This window comes from Symphalangus syndactylus, chromosome 8 (assembly GCF_028878055.3).
Source record: "Symphalangus syndactylus isolate Jambi chromosome 8, NHGRI_mSymSyn1-v2.1_pri, whole genome shotgun sequence".
In the NCBI taxonomy this organism is placed as follows: Eukaryota; Metazoa; Chordata; class Mammalia; order Primates; family Hylobatidae; genus Symphalangus; species Symphalangus syndactylus.
In genome coordinates this window covers 52,641,645-52,664,543 of record NC_072430.2, presented here as the reverse complement: position 1 = coordinate 52,664,543, position 22,899 = coordinate 52,641,645, and the positions used below count along the sequence as shown (strand labels likewise).

General features: G+C 38.3%; 1 protein-coding gene across 12 annotated transcripts in view; it reads left to right on the top strand.

Moving 5' to 3' along the window:
* Positions 1–16,736, top strand: part of ZBTB1 (zinc finger and BTB domain containing 1) — a 30,255-nt gene extending 13,519 nt beyond the window's left edge. For 8 of the 12 annotated variants that reach the window (XM_063644514.1, XM_055289116.2, XM_055289115.2 and 5 more), the window contains one exon: positions 4,194–6,664. In XM_063644514.1, coding sequence (XP_063500584.1) covers positions 4,212–6,353 — 2,142 coding nt within the window. In that variant the 5' untranslated portion in view covers positions 4,194–4,211 and the 3' untranslated portion in view covers positions 6,354–6,664. Of the gene's footprint in view, positions 1–3,596; positions 3,714–4,193; positions 6,665–14,904 lie in introns of those variants that run through there. The other 4 variants (XM_055289120.2, XM_063644519.1, XM_063644518.1 and 1 more) reach the window with 2 other exon arrangements.
* Positions 16,737–22,899: the final 6,163 nt, after the last annotated feature.

Here is a 22,899-nt window from a genome sequence, read left to right as displayed (position 1 = left end):
TTATTATTTATTAAATGTCTCTCTAAATCCTAGAAAAATGACTATAGACATAGAAATTTCATCCTACTTAAAACTGGCTGGGGTCAACATTTTTGTGTATTTTTTTCATCTTTTTTTCCCCCCACCTTTTGAATAAGGTTGTGGCGTGGATTTGTTTTATATAATTCTAACATAATTTTGTATCCTGTGTTTATTTATTTGGCTCTCCATCTTTTTTTTTTTTTTTTTTTTTTTTTTTTTTTTTTTTTTTGAGACGGAGTCTCGCTCTGTCCCCCAGGCTGGAGTGCAGTGGCGCGATCTCGGCTCACTGCAAGCTCCGCCTCCTGGGTTCACGCCATTCTCCTGCCTCAGCCTCTCCGAGTAGCTGGGACTACAGGCGCCCGCCACCACGCCCGGCTAATTTTTTTGTATTTTTAGTAGAGACGGGGTTTCACCGTGGTCTCGATCTCCTGACCTTGTGATCCGCCCACCTCGGCCTCCCAAAGTGCTGGGATTACAAGCGTGTGGCTCTCCATCTTGAACATGTTTCCCGCTTCTGTAGTTTCCATTAATTTTTTTTTTTTTTTTTTTTTGAGACAGAGTCTTGCTCTGTCAGCCAGGCTGAAGTACAGTGGCATGATCTCAGCTCACTGCAACCTCCCTCTCCCAGGCTCAAGCAATTCTCCTGCCTCAGCCTCCTGAGTAGCTGGGTTTACAGGCATGTGCCACAACACCCGGCTAATTTTTATATTTTTTTTAGTAGAGACGGGGTTTCACCATGTTGGCCAGGCTGGTCTTGAACTCCTGACCTCAGGTAATCCGCCCACCTCGGCCTCCCAAAGTGCTGGGATTACAGGCATGAGCCACTGCGCCTGGCCCAGAAATATAATTTTTAATTCACTGCCACATGACAGTGAATTCTGGGGTGTAGATTTACCTTAAGACTCCTTTTTTTACTAGGCATTCAAATTAGAAGTAACTCATTAATGACTATTTTCGTGCATACATTGCTTTTTGTATTTAGATACATACTGAACATAATTCCTCACAGCTTTTTACAGATACCTGAGTTACAGAGGTTTGAAATATTGTACCTACTTGAAACTTGATCTGGCTTCCAGAAAAGGTGCAGTGGTTGCAATTTTAAGAAGGCAGCAGGTCTCATCATAAGCCATCTTCATTTCACCAGTCCCATATCTCTGGCTATGGAACTTTATGTCTTAGAGGTGGCAGGATGGACATATAGGTAGTAAAAGGGTGTATGACCCATATGTGATCGGTGAGGAATGGATAAAAAGCAAATAGAAGTACGTAAACTTAGATACCCTTAATTGCTACTACAGAGCTTGAAGAGTGAACATTTTATTTCTCTGAACAGCTTGTTACATGTTCTTTTTAAGTTCAGTCAAATTGCATAGGAACTTATTTTTAAGTAGAAGATAGATTCTGAAGCTTTATGTATACGGATTAAAAATTGAGGCTAAAATTTGATCTTATTTTAACTTTATAATATGATAGGATTTCTAGTGCTTTTAATATTTCCTCTCCTTTCTTCCATATCCAAAGTCAGCTCCCTACACTAAAAATACTTAAATGCCCACTAACATTAAGTCTAATGTTAAGTGAAGAAAACTAGTTGCAGAGAGGTATATATATATATATATAGAGAGAGAGAGAGTATGATACCATTTAGGTTAAAAAACACAACAAAAGCAAAACTATGTGCCTGGCATCTCATAGGTACTCAATATGCTAACTATGTACATGTGCATCTCAACAAATCTGAAGGTATATAATCCAAAGTGTTTGGAGGGGTTACCTCTGAAAAGAGGTATGTGATCTGAGGTGTGTTTTTATTCTATATGCCTCTATGTTTGAATTTTTTGCTACTTTTTTTTTTTTTTTTTTGTAAGACGGAGTCTCGTTCTTGTCACCCAGGCTGGAGTGCAGTGGCACAATCTCTGCTCCCTGCAACCTCCGCCTCCCGGGTTCAAGCGATTCTCCCGCCTCAGCCTCCCGAGTAGCTGGGATTACAGGCACCCCCATCACAACTGGCTAACTTTTTTTATTTTTAGTAGAGACAGGTTTTCACCATGTTGGCCAGGCTGGTCTCGAACTCCTGACCTCAAGTGATCCGCCCACCTCAGCCTTCCAAAGTGCTGGGATTACAGGCATGAGCCACCGTGCCCAGCCTTATTTTTCTCTTTTAACAATTAAAAAAAAAAAAAAAAATAGAAGAGGCCAGGTGCAGTGGCTCACACCCACAATCCCAGCACTTTGGAAGCCCGAGGCAGGAGGATTGCTTGAACTCAGGAGTTCAAGACCAGCCTGGACAACATAGCAAGCCCTTGTCTTTACTAAAATATTAAAAAAAAAAAAATGAATGTGGTGGCATGCGCCTGTAGTCCCAGCTACTCTGAATGCTGAGGCGGGAGGATTGCTTGAGCATGGGAGATTGAGGCTGCAGTTAGCTATGATCATGCCACTGCACTCCAGCCTAGGTAACAGAGCGAGACCCTGCCTCAAAAAAAAAAAGGAAGAAAACTTTACACTCTAAGGATAAATAAAATACCTTCTCAAATAAACCCACTGCTTCTTTATACCCTGAAATGCATGTTGAGCAACATGAGACACATTCTAACTCTATAGAATTATTGCTTCTCCGATAATTCAAGAAAAGACAAAGGCACTGATCAAACTTGTTTGGTGCCATTTCTATATAATCTAATAAGGTTTCTGTTGTTGTTGTTGTTGTTGTTGTTGTTGTTTTGAAACGGAGTCTCGCTCTGTCCCCCAGGCTGGAGTGCAGTGGGGCGATCTCAGCTCACTGCAAGCTCCGCCTCCTGGGTTCACGCCAGTCTCCCACCTCAGCCTCCCGAGTAGCTGGGAATACAGGTGCCCACCACCACGCCCGGCTAATTTTTTTTGTATTTTTAGTAGAGACGAGGTTTCACTGTGTTAGCCCGGATGGTTTCAATCTCCTGACCTTGTGATCTGCCCACCTCAGCCTCCCAAAATGCTGGGATTACAGGTGTGAGCCACCACACCTGGCCCTAATAAGGTTTTTTTTTATTTTTATTTTTGGGACAGAGTCTCGCTCTGTCACCCAAGCTAGAGTACAGTGGCATGATCATGGCTTACCACAACCTCAAAATCCTGGGCTCAAGCCATCCGCCTGCGTCAGTCTCCTGAGTAGTTGGGAGTACAGGTGCATCATCATGCCTGGCTAATTTTTTTTTTTTTTTTTAGGGCGAGGTCTTGCTATGTTGCCCAGGCTTAATAGGGTTTTTAAAATAGATTATTTTTGCAACACATGGCCAATCTTGTATCATCTGTTGCTCCCCACACCCACCCCACTTATTTTTAAGCATATCTCAGATGTATCATTTCATCTGTAAAGTATATATATCCAAAAGATAAGGATTCTTTTTAACACAATCAAAATACCTTTCTCACACTTAAAAAATGAGCAATAGTTCCTTAGTATTAATCATCTAATAAGTTTTTAATACTTTACAATCTGTTAACTTTCAATTTAAGTTGCTGTTTTATTTACTTTCATTACTCATATCCTTCAAGAGTTATTTTCTTTTTTTTTTTTTTTTCTTTTGAGACAGGGTCTTGCTCTGTCATCCAGACTGGAGTGCAGTGGCGTGACACAGCTCACTACAGCCTCTACCTGTCGGGCTCAGGTGATCCACCCACTTTAGCCTCCCAAGTAACTGGGACTACAGGTGATGCCACCACACCTGGTTAATTTTTTAAACTTTTTTGTAGAGAAGAGGTCTCACACTATTGCCCAGGCTGGTCTCAAACTCCTGAGCTCAAGCAATCCTCCTGCCTCGGTCTCCCAAAGTGTTAGGATTACAGGCGTGAGCCACTGCACTTGGCCTCCTTCAAGTATTTTTAAATTAATGTATTTTTTTCTGTTCAAATTTATTGTACATGTTCCCCCCAAGAGTTGTAATGAAACTAAGACTGTCTTTTGCTTTTGATGCCTTTGTTCAATATGAAAAACCTGAATAAATGGCTGGATGTCTTCATCTTCAAATTTAAAAAATGATTCAAGTATATATTATTTTTATTAGAATGGAAAGTTCTTAATTTCTTGATTGTAATAGCAAAGTCATGCAAGTCACAAATCATAATAAAAGTTAATTTTGTCAAGTGCTTTTCTATATCTTGTCTGACGTTAATATTTTTGTTTTACATAGGTCTCTAATTAATAGAAGATGGCAAAGCCCAGCCACAGCAGCTACGTCCTTCAGCAGCTAAACAACCAAAGAGAATGGGGTTTTCTCTGTGACTGTTGTATTGCAATTGATGACATTTACTTTCAAGCACACAAGGCAGTTCTAGCTGCCTGTAGCTCCTATTTTAGAATGTTTTTCATGAACCATCAGCATAGTACTGCACAACTGAATCTCAGCAACATGAAAATTAGTGCAGAATGTTTTGATCTCATTTTGCAGTTTATGTATTTAGGAAAAATTATGACAGCCCCCTCCAGTTTTGAGCAGTTTAAAGTGGCAATGAACTACCTACAGCTATACAATGTTCCTGACTGTTTAGAAGACATCCAGGATGCAGATTGTTCTAGTTCAAAATGTTCCTCTTCTGCTTCCAGCAAACAGAACAGCAAAATGATATTTGGGGTAAGAATGTATGAAGATACTGTGGCTCGAAATGGCAATGAAGCCAACAGGTGGTGTGCAGAGCCAAGTTCAACGGTAAATACACCACATAATAGAGAGCCTGATGAAGAGTCTTTACAATTAGGTAATTTTCCTGAGCCACTATTTGATGTATGTAAAAAAAGTTCCGTGTCCAAATTATCTACTCCAAAAGAACGTGTGTCAAGACGCTTTGGGCGGAGTTTTACCTGTGATAGCTGTGGATTTGGCTTTAGCTGTGAAAAATTATTAGATGAGCATGTGCTAACCTGTACTAACAGACATTTATACCAAAACACAAGATCTTACCATAGAATAGTAGATATTAGAGATGGAAAAGACAGTAACATCAAAGCTGAATTTGGTGAAAAAGATTCTTCTAAAACATTTTCTGCACAGACGGACAAATACAGAGGAGACACAAGCCAGGTTGCTGATGATTCAGCTTCAACCACTGGAAGCAGAAAAAGTAGCACGGTGGAGTCTGAAATAGCCAGCGAAGAGAAAAGCAGAGCTGCTGAGAGGAAAAGGATTATTATTAAGATGGAGCCAGAAGATATTCCTACAGATGAACTGAAAGACTTTAACATTATTAAAGTTACTGATAAAGACTGTAATGAATCCACTGACAATGATGAATTAGAAGATGAACCTGAAGAGCCATTTTATAGATACTATGTTGAAGAAGATGTCAGCATAAAAAAAAGTGGTAGGAAAACTCTAAAACCTCGAATGTCAGTAAGTGCTGATGAAAGAGGTGGTTTAGAGAATATGAGGCCCCCTAACAACAGCAGTCCAGTACAAGAGGATACCGAAAATGCATCTTGTGAGCTGTGTGGACTTACAATAACCGAGGAGGACCTCTCATCTCATTACTTAGCCAAACACATTGAAAATATCTGTGCATGTGGTAAATGTGGACAAATACTTGTAAAGGGTAGGCAGCTTCAGGAACATGCTCAACGATGTGGCGAGCCCCAAGATCTGACCATGAATGGGTTAGGAAATACTGAGGAGAAAATGGACTTGGAAGAGAATCCTGATGAGCAGTCCGAAATAAGAGATATGTTTGTTGAAATGCTGGATGATTTTAGGGACAATCATTACCAGATAAACAGTATCCAAAAAAAGCAGTTATTTAAACATTCTGCCTGCCCTTTTCGATGTCCTAATTGTGGCCAGCGTTTTGAAACTGAAAATCTAGTGGTTGAACATATGTCTAGCTGCTTAGATCAAGATATGTTTAAGAGTGCCATCATGGAAGAAAATGAAAGAGATCACAGACGAAAGCATTTTTGTAATCTGTGTGGAAAAGGATTTTATCAGCGGTGTCACTTAAGAGAACACTATACTGTTCATACTAAGGAAAAACAGTTTGTTTGTCAAACATGTGGAAAGCAGTTTTTAAGAGAGCGTCAGTTGCGACTGCACAATGATATGCACAAAGGCATGGCCAGGTATGTCTGTTCCATTTGTGATCAAGGAAACTTCAGAAAACATGACCATGTACGGCATATGATTTCTCATTTATCTGCTGGTGAGACTATATGCCAGGTCTGCTTTCAGATATTCCCAAATAATGAACAGTTGGAGCAGCACATGGATGTTCATCTGTATACATGTGGAATATGTGGAGCAAAATTTAATTTGAGGAAAGATATGAGATCACATTATAATGCCAAGCATTTGAAAAGAACCTAAGTGATTTTCTACTGTACTAATGTTTAGATGATAGCAGATAAAACACCAAAGCAAAGGATATGAGCTATTTAGGAATTGATTATATAAGATGATTTGTTAGAAACAAATTTCAAGGCCCTTTTAACTTTAATATTTTTGTTTAGGATTTTAAGTATCTACATTTAGGTATTAAATGTTTATCATTTTTGTTGTTTCTTAATAGAATTATTTGTTTTTAGTTTTTCTTAGCTATGATTAAAGTTACTTTTTAAATGTAGACTACAAGTGGTTGTTACCCATTCAATGACTATTAAACTTTAGTTTTTCATCAATAAGGTGATGACTTCACTATTTCTATGTGTGTTTTTTTTTTTTTTAAGGTTATCCTGTGAAATTTTAAATCCAGAATCACTGGCCATTTCTGTTTAAATTTTTAAAATTCTTTAAGTAATTATTGGAAACTATCCCATTCACTTTTAGTGAGTTAACTACTCTTTATTCCCCCTTATTAATGAAATTCATATTCTTAAATTGACAAGCTTATTAGGCAAGTTAGGTGCACTGAATCTAAACTTTAAGGTTGACATGGGCTCAAACTTGGCCTAAAAAGATTGATGGACCTGAGGAAATTTTTATAAATGAATATTTCCTATAATTGATAAAATATTATCATTTAATTATCACATTTAAAACTTATATTAAGTGTAAATTCCAGTGGCTTTACCTCACTTGAAAAATTAGTGGAGATAAGCCATTTTGTTTTGTGATATTAAATTTAACTATGATAGTTAATTAAAAAGACCTATCTTGTATTCATTAAAAATACTTTAATTTAAAATATCCTGATTTCTAAAGTGTGTTAGTTTATTGATTATTTTTGTTTATAAATAGACTTTAATAGCTCTCTAAGAATATGACCTCTAAAGGAAAAGATGATTTTTTACAATACATACTTTTGGAACTTTGATATTTGAGAAAGCTTCCATGTATATTGATAAATCTAATAAAATAAAGAGATCAATTATAAACCTGGTTGTTCTATAAAAGTAGAGTGCACAAAAAAATGTCTTGTGTTTTATACTGTCTAAGATTTGGAGAAAATGTGGCAAATTGCAGTTTATTGCCATATTTTATCATTTTTTTCTGTAAAAGACTATAAAATTTGAGGATTATAAAATAATCACAGAGTATATCAGTGGAAACAGTTTATCATTTTTTCAGTTAAAGTAGTAATATTGTTAGTTGTTGCTGACACAGGGTCTACATAATTACATGTGAATTAAAACATTGGCAAAACTGACCCACCAATAAACACATCTATTGAATAGAATGCCTTTTAATGTGAATTACTTGCAATGTAGTACCCTTTTCATAATGAAAAGGATTTTAATTAACTCCTAATTTTAAAAATATAAATTTGTGATTCTGAACACTAATAGCATTGCTCTTTTTGTTCACATCATATTTAAAATATGCAAATCATATTTTGTATACAATTTACATAAAAGAACAAGTTGCCAAAAGAACTGAGAGACATACTGGTGAGTACAGATTTAGTTGAAAGCATTAGAGCACCGTGTGAGCTCAGAGATTTGTGGGGATATGTTGAAGTGTTAAGTAAGGATAGGAACAGCACAGGAACCAAGTGCAGAATTCAAATAATGGGAAGTAGGCAGGGGACAGGTAGAGTACACACAAAAATTAAAAATTTAACAGCAAAAGCAGGAAAAGTGATTCATCTTACTCTTACTTAGATACAATAGTTTATCAAGTAATTAAATTTGAAATCCAACTTAAAATGAAATGTGGTATGTATATTACTGACAGGAACCAGGAAAAAGTTCTCTAACCCAGAGACCATCAGAGAGTAGTATAAAGAGATCAGATAAACCAAGTTTCCAAACTACAGTAAATAGTATCATAATGGACATAATTTTCTTTGAGATCACTTTTTTCATGACTCATCAAAATTTTTCTTGCAGTGGCTTTCCCCATCATTAAAAAATAGGGCTTTTTCTAAATACTACCACTTTCTGAAGAAACGATTATCTATTCCATTAGGAAGGGGGCTTAATTTAGTGTTTTGACATGTGCTAACAGCTAACAATTAGCAAGCAAATATATAAACTCTCCTCTCTAATTTTACATGACTGAGATGTTTATAGTTTTAGAAAGCCATACCTCAATTTATTTTTTATTTTTTTATTTTATTTTTTTTTTTGAGACGGAGTCTCGCTCTGTTGCCCAGGCTGGAGTGCAGTGGTACAATCTTGGCTCACTGCAACCTCCGCCTCCCAGAATCTCTGCCTCAGCCTCCTGAGTAGCTGGGATTACAGGCGCACGCCACCACGCCCAGCTAATTTTTGTATTTTTAGTAGAGACAGAGTTTCACCGTCTTGTCCAGGCTGGTGTTGAACTCCTGACCTCGTGATCCACCCGCTTCAGCCTCCCAAAGTGCTGGGATTACAGGCATGAGCCACCGTGCCTGGCCACCTCAATTTTTTTTTCTGAGTTTCATGTTACACAGAACATACCTTTTTGTTTTGGAACTAGCTACAGGGAAGCACAGGCTTCTCTAAAGTGGAATGTACAATTCTCCTTATCAAGGCAAAAAGTTAACTTAAAGACTACTTGCTTTTTAAAATTAGGGAGAATGAAAAATATCCAGCATTTTTCTCCAGCCCAGTTCTCCAACCCAGTTCCCTAATATCTCCTTCCTCTCCTGGGGCAGAGCTGCAGAGCTGTCATTCCTTGCTGTTGCTTCTTGCCCTCCCTGGGTGTGAAGGTAATGAAATAAGTTTGTTGAAGCTGGCAGATCTTCTGCCTTTGTAACTTAGGTGTTCAGGTTCCAAATCTAAAAATGAAAGGAGAATCTACACAGATATATAGTGGAATCAAATTCTCTTTCTGTCTCATGAACACTGTGAGACACTTTTGCTTTGGCCCTTTTATTCTACACAGCAAGAAAACCCAGAGGAATGGTTAGCAAGCTTGCCATCAATTATAGTACAATACAACTTGCATGTTCTATGATTCCTTAGTAAACAGGACTAAGAATCTCAGAAATTAATAAAGCACAACCAAGGCAGCAGTAGATTAGGACTCAGAAATGTGTCTTCATCTCCCCCATGTTTTTAAGGTAAACATATTCAGAGAGGCCAGGTGTGGTGGTTTGCATCTGTAGTTCCGGCTACTTGGGAGGCTGAGGCAAGAGGATCGCTTGAGTCCAGGAGTTCCAGACTAGCCTGGGCAACATAACAAGACCCTATCTCTACAAAAAAAAATTTGTTTAATTAGCAGGGCTTGGTGGCATGCACCTGCAGTCCCCAGCTACTCAGGAGGCTGAGGTGGGAGGATCAATAGAGCCTAGGAGTTCAAGGCAGCAGTGAGCTATGATCATGCCATTACACTCCAGCCTGGGTGACAGAGTGAGACTCCATCTCTGAAAAAAATTAGAAATGACGCACATGGGTTAAATGGTATATGGCAAACTAACAGTTTGAGTATGGACAAAAATTCAATTAGAAGAAAGGATCCCAGAGGGGCTAATTATTAAAAAAAAAAAAAAAAAGTTTGCTAGAGCAGTCAGGACACTAATTAAAAGGAAAAGTAGAGGCTGGGCACCAGCACTTTGGGAGGCGAAGGTGGGTGGATCACCTGAGGTCAAGAGTTTGAGACCAGCCTGGCCAACATGGCAAAACCCCATCTCTACTAAAAATACAAAAATTAGGCCAGGCGCAGTGGCTCAAGCCTGTAATCCCAGCACTTTGGGAAGCTGAGGTGGGTGGATTGCGAGGTCAGGAGTTCGAGACCAGCCTGGCCAACATGGTGAAACCCCATCTCTACTAAAAATACAAAAAAGTTAGCCAGGCATGTTGGCACATGCCTGTAATCCCAGCTACTTAGAAGGCTGAGGCAGGAGAATTGCTTGAACCCAGGAGGTGGAGGTTGCAGTGAGCCAAGATCACACCACTGCACTCCAGCCTGAATGACAGAGCGAGACTCCATCTCAAAAAAAAAAAAAAATTAGCAGGGTGTGGTGTCAGGCACCTGTAATCCCAGCTACTTGGGAGGCCAAGGCAGGAGAATCTCTTGAACTTGGGAGGTGGAGGTTGCAGTGAACTGAGATCATGCCACTGCACTCCAGCCTGGACAACAGAGCAAGACTCCATCTCAAAAAAAAAAAAAAAAAAACACACATGAAAAATCATGTTTTACTATAGCTAAAAATATATATAAGCAGGATATAAAAATTGAATAAAAATCAAACATTTGAAAATTATAGGTGAGATGAGTAGGGATTAAAAATAATATGACTATAATTATAATTATAGAATGCCTAATGGAACAATTTTATGAACGTGCCAAGGATATGCCTAAATATTTGAGATTTTTGTAAGTAATGATGAGAGAGGAAAAAGTAACTGAGATATTATCTTTTATATTCTAATAAAAGTAGGAAGAGAAGCTGGTGGTGGTTGACAACTTTTCCCCTTGTTAAACAATACTCATTCCTCTAAGTCAGTAGTTAAGGAACTTCATATTTAATAAATTTCTGGAAAATCTTCCCCAAAACCAGTTTAACCATTGTAATATTTAAATTAAACATAAAACTTGTGTCATTGTTAATAAAAAGCCAAATCACTACTAAAAGAAAAAAAATCTGAGTGTATGTGCACACATGGTTGAGAATAAAGAAATCTGGTATACCTAATTTTAACTGGTTTTTTATCATGTATTAAAAGTTAAAACATTTTTCTTTTCTTTTTTTTTTGCCATTCATCTATTTTGATCAGTTCCTCAACTTTCCTTACTATTCCCATCTCCTTTGTAACATATGCCTCTCAGTAATAAATGGCCAGTGCTCTCCAGACATCCTAGCATCAACAACTTCTAGGATTGCAGGGTACCAAAGACCTCTGGGGGAACATACCCTTGTAGAATCCCTCCCACATCCTTGACAACCTGAGGTGCAGTAAACTGGGGATGATAGGATGAATGCCAGGAAACTAGAACAAGTAGGGTTATATTTGGTGTTAAGAACTTGAAATTGCATCCCATATTTGGAAACCCATGATCCATCCATCCTAGGGCTCTCAATAACCCCAGCATCCATTTATTTAGCACTCTCTATACTCCGCAAAGTGCTCTACATACATAATTTTAATTAATCCCCACAGCCTTATAAGGTAAGTATCATACTAATTTTCCAGATGGGGGACTGAGGTTCAGAGAGATTACTTTTCCTAAATCACACAGAAACTATGTATATTAGGACGGGAGTTTGAACCTAGGTTTCTGACTTCTACATTCCTGTACTCCACCTACCAAGAAGTACAAAGAAGGGGCTTTTCAGCCTAGGAGCGCATGTGATAAAGCTCCTATAAGACCGTGCTCCTTGTTCATCTGTCATCTGCTGTGCCGGTAAGGTGGCTAGTAATAGTGGGTACCCAATTAACATGCTGAACAATGTGAAAACGTGAGTGGAAAACAAAACTTTATTTAAATGGTTGATTCAGAATGATGTTTTAGAAATAAATATTAAATGCTGTTATGTTTTGATTTTTCTTCATTTAAACTTAAAACAGTTAGTGGTACTGTCAGCCTTTTTGAGGGGCCCATAGTAGGTGGGCTCAATTAAAAATTAATTTGAATTCAACTTCCACATTTCTATGTCTGTGACCTTTTCCTCCTTTATTTCCCCTATTCCTGTACTTTATGTTTTAATCTCTCCCGCCAATCTCCATTTCCTTTTATTGGTTATGAGACTATTGAATTGAAGGACTCAAATCATTTGAAAATAAATATTCCCAACAAAAAGCAGGATAACAATAACCAGTTTCCTCTTTTTGCGTTAACAGATTATGTGGTTAAGAAATTCATCATCTTAGCCAGGCACAGTAGCTCACACCCATAATCCCAGCACTTTGAGAGGTTGAGTTGGGAGGACTGCTTGAGCCCAGGAGTTTGAGACTAGCCCTGGCAACACAGCAAAACCCCATCTCTACAAAAATTTAAAAATTAGCCGGGCATGGTGGTGCATGCCTGTAGTCCCAGTTACTTGGGAGGCTGTGGTGAGAGAATTGCTTGAGCCTGGGAGGTCGAGGCTGCAGTGAGCCGTGGTTGTGTCACTGCACTCCAGCCTGGGCAACAGAGCGAGACCCTGTCTCAAAAAATAAAAACAAATAAATTAACCATATCTTTGGCTAATAAACAGAAGAACCCCCTTCCCCAGTTACCATATGTGATTGATTTATGATTTATAGAGCAATCTAAGTTTGCCTAAAAACAAATATTGGTTAGTCTAGCCACTTATAATTCAATTTCCCAAAATCCCTATGGATTTCTAGGGTAAACTTATAGAGACAGTTTTACTCATAAAACAAATGAAAGATAATTTCAGGAAATGACACATGGCTGCATAACCACCCTAACCTAGCAGCAAACTTTAAAAAAGATTATTTAATGGTTTAAGCGAAACAATCTCCCTCAATCTAATATTATTTTAACTTTATGCATCTATTACCTTATTTCTATACTACTATGTTAAACCTACTACTTTAATGATCTGGCTACCGTCTGCCAAATGTCACTTTTCAAATGAGAACAGAAGAATGAGATGGTGAAGTCTATATAATCTATGGACAATGTCTATATAATCATTTAAGTGTTAAATATAAACTAAATGACAATAGCAGCTTGTAAATTAATGCTAATTCTGGCCGGGAGCAGTGGCTCAGGTGGCTCATGCCTGTAATCCCAGCACTTTGAGAGGACAAGGCAGGTGAATTACCTGAGGTCAGGAGTTCGAGACCAGCCTGGCTAACATGATGAAGCCTCTCTACTAAAAATACAAAAAATTAGCCGGGAGTGGTGGCACATGCCTGTAGTCTCAGCTACTCCAGAGGCTGAGGCAGGAGAATTGCTTGAACCTGGGAGATGGCGGTTGCACTGAGCTCCAGCCTGGGAGACAGACTCCGTCTCAAAAAAAAAAAAAAATTAATGTTAATTTTGAACAAACTTAATATCACTTACATTTATATGCACACAATTGGTTGAATTTAGCATTAAGAAGTTTAAATCTTACTTAAGTTGTTCCCTTATTCAGGAGAACCAAATCACTGAAGTCAATTAGTAGTGTCAAAATTGCTCATTCTTTCTATCAAAATCCACCACAGATCACTAAGGGACAGAAAGCCATTATAATTTCTCATTATCCATCTCAATTGCTGACCAAAAAAGATAGTACGAAGATTACAATTAAATACTTGGCTCTGAACTGAACATATCAATGTAGTAATTATTATTGTATTAAGTGAAAACACAGGAATGTCTAGGGCCAAGGGATGACCAAAATTTAAAAGATTATTTCAGGGCCGGGCGCAGTGGCTCACGCCTGTAATCCCAGCACTTTGGGAGGCCGAGGCGGGCGGATCACAAGGTCAGGAGATCGACACCATCCTGGCTAACACGGTGAAACCCCGTCTCTACTAAAAATACAAAAAATTAGCCGGGCGAGGTGGCAGGCGCCTGTAGTCCCAGCTACAAGGGAGGCTGAGGCAGGAGAATGGCGTGAACCCCGGGGGGCGGAGCCTGCAGTGAGCCGAGATCGCGCCACTGCACTCCAGCCTGGGTGAAAGAGCGAAACTCCGTCTCAAAAAAAAAAAAAAAAAAAAAAAAAAAAAAAAAAAAAAAAAAAAAGATTATTTCATATCAGAGTCAGGGATATTAATAATTTTATGTGAGAAAATTTGCAGTTTGTTTTCTCCTATTTGAGGAAGGAATACAGCTTAAAAAGCCCCCACTTACTTAAAAAGTTAACATGTTTTTATTCTCCTTAAACCAACTGCTCATATCGAACACAATCAGGAGAGCTCATTTTTAGATGATAGAAACATTAATTCTAAGCATCCAGATTAGGAACCATCTTTTTTTTCAAATGCTTATGTTTAAAAAATTAAAAAAAAATTAAGGATCTTATTATGAGGGCAAAGCACTGTTGCCAGAAATATAATTTTACTCAGAATCACTAGGGCAGATTAGGAGGCTTATAAGCCTAGGAATTTGCAGGAAAACCCCTCCTCTTCTTTTGTGCGTGTATGTGTGTGTGCGTGTATGCTTCATTTTCATTTGCGGAGTGGCTGAAGACAGTAAAAAGAATATGAACTTTAAAAAAATTGTTAGATTTATGTTTCAATCTAACATTAACATTAACAAGTTAAAGTACATTGTAAAATCATTTTATTTGAAGGAAAACACTTCTTAACTGGTTCCTTCCTCCCTACTTTCCTGTATTTGTCTGACTCCTATCTTTTTTTATGTTATATATTTATATGTCCTACTGATAGATTAATAAAAACATCTTATATTTGAATGGTACGAGTTACATTCAGAAATTAATTAAATTTAAATTCTAGGGGCTATGCTTGTGCTTCCATTCTCTGTTCTGGTAACAGTGTGTTGGCCTAATGCCAAAGCCAAGAAATTCTGATCTAAGAATTATGTTGTATCTTGTAGAGCAGTCAACTTGTAATATTATTTTTCTTGAGTTTTGTCTTTTTCTGTGTGGCAGTGGTGAAATAGGGCCTTCTAAACCTGTGGAGAAGTGAGAGATCTGAATTTGGAGAGGACATGGGGAAGAATCAATCTTCAACAGATAATCTTTAAGTGCAGACCCAGGAATATCAGATCTGAAGTGGCACCATCTTTTCTGTCTTCCTGACAAACTTCCATCAACCCAAAAAGTTCCAGTTGCAAAGATCCAAGAAAACTCAGTAAAGATCACTTTGGAATCACTTTGTTGTAACAAAATTGATTCATGGTGACTCTCTAATATTTGTGTAAATCTGCTGAAGAAAAGTAACTAAAAAATTCATATAACATCAGTGGTTACAGCTATACTAAAATAAAACTTTATATGCTAATTATCTTCAAGGGTCTTTCTAAAATAAAAGGGGTTGTTAGGCTACTGCAAATATAAAGAGACATAATCACAAATCTATTTAAATAGATATAAATAATTCTAAACTTAAAATCACTAGAATTATAGCTTAAATATTATGAAATGTACTTAGGCAACTTAAAAAGTTACATCAAAAATCTGTAGTTTAGAGTGTAAGAAGTAATGGGTACAGAGAAAAAAAATTTAAGACCAATATTTTAACAGGATAATTTGGTTATTACTCACTATAGTAAAACACTTGCCCTGCTTCCTTTTCCACTGTGTATGCCAGTAACAATCTTGATCATTTATATTAATGAAACTCCCTTTTAAACCTGTTAACCTGAAGGAGAACAGAAGTGGTATTATTTCAATAGTGGTAGATTTCCACAAATCAGACACATTATTTTCTTCTGAACTTGGCAATATAACCTAATAAGGCAGAATAAGTTTCTGTTAAAATACTTATTCTCAATATTTATGTATAAACCATGCTTCTCAGCTTTCAAATTTCAAGATAAAATTTAAGTATTCAGTGAAACGATGGTTAACATGTTTTAAAAAATCTTTAATGGAGAAGTTAAATATTTGGTGAGATTTTAGCCTGGCTATAAATGCTTTGTTTTATATATATATGTGCACATATATATATTACTTAACCATATGAATTTTATTTCCTTATTCTGAATATACTTGTAGTTTTACTTCTGTTTATGTACCCAATTCCTTATGATTAGTTTGTTTCTTCTGCAATATCAAGATGTTATATATTTTGAGAAATGCTTATTTTTATGACTATTTATTCCAATGTTTTAACAAGAAGCACAGAGATTTACAGTATTCTTAATAGTATGTGCAGAAGTTATATCATTTAAAAAACCCTCGCTGTAAAGTAGGATAAATTGAATATTCATTCTAATAATTAGACTAAGTGAAAATCTGAGAAAGAGTTAATTGCAATGTGATAGTGGGCAGAAAGAAGAGAAAAACCCACTAAAGGGTTCAAATACATGTGAATTCAACTGCTTTAAGAGAAATAAAACAAATAAGCCTAGGGAAATGTTAGAGCCTAAAAAAACCCTAGAGTTAATCTCTTTTGGGAACATGAGGAGGTATACAGAACTGCAGACTTCTAAACATAAGTAGGAAAAAGAAAAATAAAAGAATATTACCAATAATTAAAGGTGCCAGATCAAAATAGCAATAAATCAACAAATAATTTTTGATTGACTGGTGGAATTAGATTTACTAAATAAAAATGGCTTAAATTTTGGCTGTACTAACTATAAATGTAATGAATTATAATAATTATAAATGGTATAAATGCATTCTACAATGTGATTATTTTCTGTATTTTAGTATATAGTATAAAATGGAATTATTGGGTTAAAGTACTTTTGTTACATTTTTTAATCCATTGTTTTTACCTAATAAAATTTCCTCCTCTATATTCCAAAGTTAAATTGTCTGTATATTACTTTTATTTATACTGTATTTTTTTCAATCTGGCCATTTAAAAAAATTATTAGTTTGAAAATTATTAACTCCTTCCATCCTCTAATACCACAATAATAAAGTATCTGATATAGCTAAGTATGATGTTCTCAGGTAGCTTAAGATGTGCACAAAGAGAATTAGCTAAAATTCTTATTGCCAGATCCTGATTTCTTTCAATATAGAAGAATGATCTGTTACTCAGCCTGGAAAGTAGTGGCAAGATTATAGCTCACTGTAACCTCAGACTCCTGGGCTCAAGGGACCCTTCCACCTTAGTCACCCTAGTAGCTAGGACTATAGATTCCCACCACGATGCCTGCTAATTTTTAAAATTTTTTGTAGAGATGGGGTCTCCCTGTGTTGCCCAGGTTTGTCTTGAACTCCTGGGCTCAAGTGATCCTCCTGCCTTGGTCTCCCAAGTGCTGGGATTACAGGTATGAGCCATTGCATCTGGCCTGGGTTTCCTTCTTAATACACAAAGAAATAATTATTTATAAATATCCATTGATAAAGTGTTTAGCTCTTTCAGAGGCTTAATTCATTTTTCAAATAACGAACACAATTTACTGTTCAGAGAAATAACTTCTTTGCCAGTATAATTCATTTTGTTTTTTTTTCAGTTTAAGAATTAAGTATTAACAATAATTGCATATTGAATCTGATTCTCCAAGTATAGGACAGCCTCACTTCTTCCAGATTATTTCAGTCTATTCCACAAGGGTCTATAAGGTTAGCACTAAAAGTTGAAGTAGGTATAATTTGTCTGCTATTGTCATAGATTAACTTCTCTTTTGGAAAAAGCCTTCCAGGTTCAGGTCTCTTACCCTTCCATACCAGGCATGGAAGTGTCTTACCCCAGCCTACTGTGTATCTACAGCTTAAGTGTAACTTCAAGACTGAATTTTTTAAGACTCAAAGAAACAAATGGCAAGTTTTTTCCTGTAGTGATAGGTGAAGAAATATTTTAGGACACAGCACTTTGTAAGAATTATAAAATGGCAGTATTTATAGAGATCTTAAAGATAGTAATTAGTTGAATTTCAGTTTGCTCAAGAGCCCTCAAATTAGAGGCTGTTATTCCATCTTTTCTTCAGGCCAACATTATCTCCTCAAGATAATCTACAACCCTTGTGAAGGTTGTGCCTGGGTAGAGACTGAGAAGATTTTAGGAAAATTCACGAGTTTGGGGTTTTTTTCCCCAGTAATTCTGCAAAAATTTATTATTGCTCAGTCTCCTTAGGGCAGGTTTAATACCCAGGCACATAGTTTTAGGCCATATCTTATTCACCTTTGTATCTCTAGTACAAATATTTTCAGATATGAATTTGTTTCAACTTTTGGTCTCTGCAGTGTCATTTAGCACAGAAATGTAAGAGGCAGGCAGTGTATCTTCCTACTACAAAGAAAAAAATGAAATTATTCTGTTTTTTTGTTAAATAATGTGTCTCAGGTCACTTTTAATAAATACTAAGCTAGTGATTTACTACTGCTTTCCAGGCACTCTTCTGGGTGCTAGGAATTAATTACACAGGATTTGACATATGTTAAAGCTCTTGTTTTTTCCACCATTTAATCTGTGGAGCCTTAGTCTTTGGATTTTAAAAATACTTTGAAACACCCTAGTATTTATAATCTGTTAAAGAGAGAGTTCACTTGTTGAAAATCAGCAATAATTTCTATGTAAGACTAATAAACTTTGTTTCAACTGTTGATATGGCTTGGCTGTGTCCCCACCCAAATCTCACCTTGAATTGTAGCTCCCATAATTCCCGTATGTTGTGGGAGGGACCTGGTGAAAGATAATTGAATCATGGGGGCGGTTTCTCCCATACTATTCTCATGGTAGTAAGAGCTGATGATTTTACAAGGGGAAACCCCTTTTGCTTGGTTCTCATTCTCTCTTGCCTGCTGCCATGTAACTGGTGGTAGTGAGTAAGATCTGATTTTTTTTTCAGCATCCAAAATCTTTTTAATAAGAGGGTAGGATCCAAGGTTAGTTTTTGTAGCCTTGGCTGGCCTGTCGGCCTCTGATGCACTCGAACTTCCAGCCCTTGGAGCAGACATAGGGTTTGGTGTGGCTGTGCGGGGTTCCCAGGCCTTGCTGAAATGCTGGTACACCTTTCGGCCCTTGCAAGTACCAGAGAGCAGGACAGTACCGTAGCCCTTGGGGGAGTCCAGGGGCAAGATCTGATGGTTTTATAAGGGGAAACCCCTTTTGCTTGGTTCTCATTCTCTCTTCCCTGCTGCCATGTGCCTTTCGCCTTCTGCCATGATTGTGAGGCCTCCCCAGCCATATGGAACTGTGGGTCCACTAAACCTCTTTTTCCCTTATAGATTACCCAGTCTCGGGTGTCTTTATCAGCAGCGTGAAAATGGACTAATATAGCTGTTAATAGTCAAGTTCTCAAAATCAATTGTAAAAGCACAGTAAGGAAACTTAGAAAAATTACTGATAATTCTACCTTCTAGATAATCAATTTTGATGCATTTTAAATCTATATAAGATTATCCTACATATAAGAAGATATAAGTTTCATATATTTTGTTCACTTAATTATACTAAGAACATTTTTCTGTGTCATTAAAAATCTTGTAAACCATTTTTATGGCTGCATAAGAATTCATCATATGCATGTACTATAATTTAGGTAACCTCTTATTTTTGGATATTTAAACCATTTCCTTTCTATTATCATTAACATAAATAATACTCTGCATTTTCTATTATTTCCTTAGAATAAATCCCATGATGAGTAATGCTAAATAAAAGGCATGATCATATTTAATGTAAAGAAAAAGGCCGGGCGCGGTGGCTCAAGCTTGTAATCCCAGCACTTTGGGAGGCCGAGGCGGGCAGATCACGAGGTCAGGAGATCAAGACCATCCTCACTAACACTGTGAAACCCCGTCTCTACCAAAAAATACAAAAAATTAGCCGGGCGTGGTGGCGGGCGCCTGTAGTCCCAGCTACTCGGGCGGCTGAGGCAGGAGAATGGCGTGAACCCGGGAGGCGGAGCTTGCAGTGAGCCGAGATTGCGCCACTGCACTCCAGCCTGGGTGACAGAGCGAGACTCCGTCTTAAAAGAAAAAGAAAAATATTGGCCAGGTGCGGTGGCTCACTACTGTAATCCCAGCACTTTGGGAGGCTGAGGCTGGTGGAGTGCTTGAGCTCAGGAGTTCGAGACCAGCCTGACCAACATGGCAAAACCCCATCTCTACAAAAATACAAAAATTAGCTGGGCGTGGTGGTGCATGCCTGTAGTCCTAACTACTCCGGAGGCTGAAGTGGGAGGATCGCTTGTGCAAGCTGTGAGCCTGCCACTGCATTCCAGCCTGGGTGACAGAGCAAGTCCCTGTCTCTTAAACAAACAAATTATAAAAAACCCAAAATACAAATACAGTGTCTTTTTTGGGAAAAGCTTAGGATGCCACTTAAACTATGGAACATATGAAACACAAGTTAGAGCAGAAAAAAATACACATGGCTAATGAAAATGTGGGTATAATTGCTGCTGTGGTTTCAGAAAGCTGTGTTAAAGATGAATGTGGTGGTCAGATTGCAAGATGTGTTTGTAGTATCTGGGCACAGAGGTAGCACAGTTACTGTGCAAAAGAAACTATTTCTCTGAAGCTCTAATTTTAGTGTTTCTATGTGAGAACTCTGGCCTGCGTGCTCTTTTGCAATCTTGATTTGCTTGAGGTGTGTGAGGGCTGACTGAATGCAATACATCTAAAGAATTTGTGTTTCTCACATTCTTTGTTTCAGTTGTAGCTGAGACTGTATCTCTAAGTCATATATTATCAGTTCTACAAAGAATATGCATTGCTTCCAGCCCACTAATTCCCACTTTTCTAAAAAAAGAAAGAAAAGAAAGAAAAGAAAGAAAGAAAGAAAAAGAAAGAAAGGGAAAAAGAAAAGAGAAAAGAAAAACTCAGGCCTGTAATCCCAGCATGTTGGGAGGCCAAGATAGGCAGACAATTTAAAGTCAGGGGTTCGAGACCAGCCTGGCAAACATGGTGAAACCCTGTCTCTACCAAAAATACAAAAATTAGACGGACGTGCTGGTGCACATAAGTAACCCAGCTATCTGGCAGGCTGAGGCATGAGAATCTCTTCGACCCAGGAGGCGGAGGTTGCAGTGAGCCACTGCACTCCAGCCTGGGCGACAGAACAAGACTCTGTCTCAAAAAACAAACAAACAAATACCCCCCCCACCCCCAAACTACACAAAAGACACTAATTTCCAAGAATAAAATCAAGAGATCTGTACTCACAATTCATGACAGTTTCAATTAGAAAAGTCTGGGTTTTATCCTTGTTTTCCTAATATTTTCTTTTTTTTTTTCTTTTCTTTTTTTTTTTGAGACAGAGTCTTGCTCTGTTGCCCAGGCAGGAGTGCAGTGGTGTGATCTCAGCTCACTGCAACCTCTGCCTCCCGGGTTCAAGCAATTCTCTGCCTCAGCCTCCCAAGTAGTTGGGATTACAGGCGCCCACCACCAGGCCCGGCTAATTTTTGTATTTTTAGTAGAGACAGGGTTTCACCATCTTGGCCAGGCTGGTCTTGAACTCCTGACCTTGTGATTCACCCGCTCGGCCTCCCAAAGTGCTGGGATTACAAGCATGAGCCACCGCGCCCGGCCTTTCTAATATTTTTTTTAAAACATCTCCTTTTTCAAAATTTTTTCAAATTCATGGAAGAGGATAGGAATTATGGTTAAAACTAGTACTGATGACATTAACCGATTAACAGCAAATTATGTTCTTAAAAACTGGAAATGATATACACCACTAGATAAAATAATCTTAAATGTTCATTGACTGACTTTATAGAATTCTGCCAACATTACTTTTTGGTCACAGATAACTTCTGGGTTGACAAAAGCTTTTCTCCAGCGCCATTTCATACAGCTTTTACATGGCAGCACATCACTAGCCTGCTTTAAAGGACGGTGCTCCCAGCCCAAAGCCTCAGGAAAAACACCATGGCCCAAAAAGCTCTGAGATGTATCCTAAGGACCACCTGAAGAGCCTATTGCTTGCCTGTATCCCTCCCTTCTAGTGACACTAATCTTCTGTACAGAAATCCTAGTTCCCCAGCAAACAGTGCTCTCATCTTCGCCCATACACAATCCATGTAAAGAATGGCTTTCCTACTCTTTGCTGGCGAACTTCAGCTCCCGGCTCAGGCATGCCACCTCTTCCAGGTAGCCCTCAGCAACGCACTTCTCCATCAGCCTGGGTGTGACCCTCTGTGTTCCCATGGCGCTTTGCTTTCAGCGCTTCTCCCAAATTATGTTTACCGCTTTATTAGACTCTCCACCTCTGAAGACCAGGCCATTTCATTTGGCTTTTTACTGCCACGTAGTAGGTACCTGTTCAAGCTTGTTGGAAGGACGTCCCCAGCCTCCCAACACATATTATGTAAAGTGATCGCTGTCTTTGCTTCCTCCTGGAGACCATTTATTTTATTTTATTTTTTTGAGACGGAGGCTTGTTCTGTCGCCCAGGCTGGAGTGCAGTGGTGCAATCTCGACTGACTGCAACCTCTGCCTCCCGAGAAGCTGGGACTACAGGCGCACGCCACCACGCCCGGCTAATTTTTGTATTTTTAGTAGAGACGGGGTTTCGCTGGAGATCCTGACAGCAAGTGATCCACCTACCGCGGCCTTTCAAAGTGCGGAAACTACAGGCATGAGCCTCCGCACCCGTCCAGGAGCCCATTTATATGGGAGCCTGCTTCTACAGATTATCACCTGGTGCCAGGGTATTTTCCAGATCTGTCCTCACATTTTTGTTAAACAGGAGGAAGTGAATCGCGCTCCTTTTCATCTACCTTCTCGGAGGGTTTATGCCTCCAATATTAACCTCAGCACAGCCAAAGAAAATCATTCCATTCCATTGAGCGGAGTCAGAAACATGACTAGGTCACGATCACAACCCCGTGTGTGCCAGGGTGACCGAGACTGAGTGACTTTATGGTGTTTCAACGTGTGGGTTTTGACTGATTATATTATGGGTTTTCCAGTCAGAAACTCAAAGCAGTGGATAAAGCACTTGCGACCTAAAATAAGCAATGGAATGAACAGGAAGGCGAAACCAGAGCTTAAAGCGGCAGGACGAACAGGAAA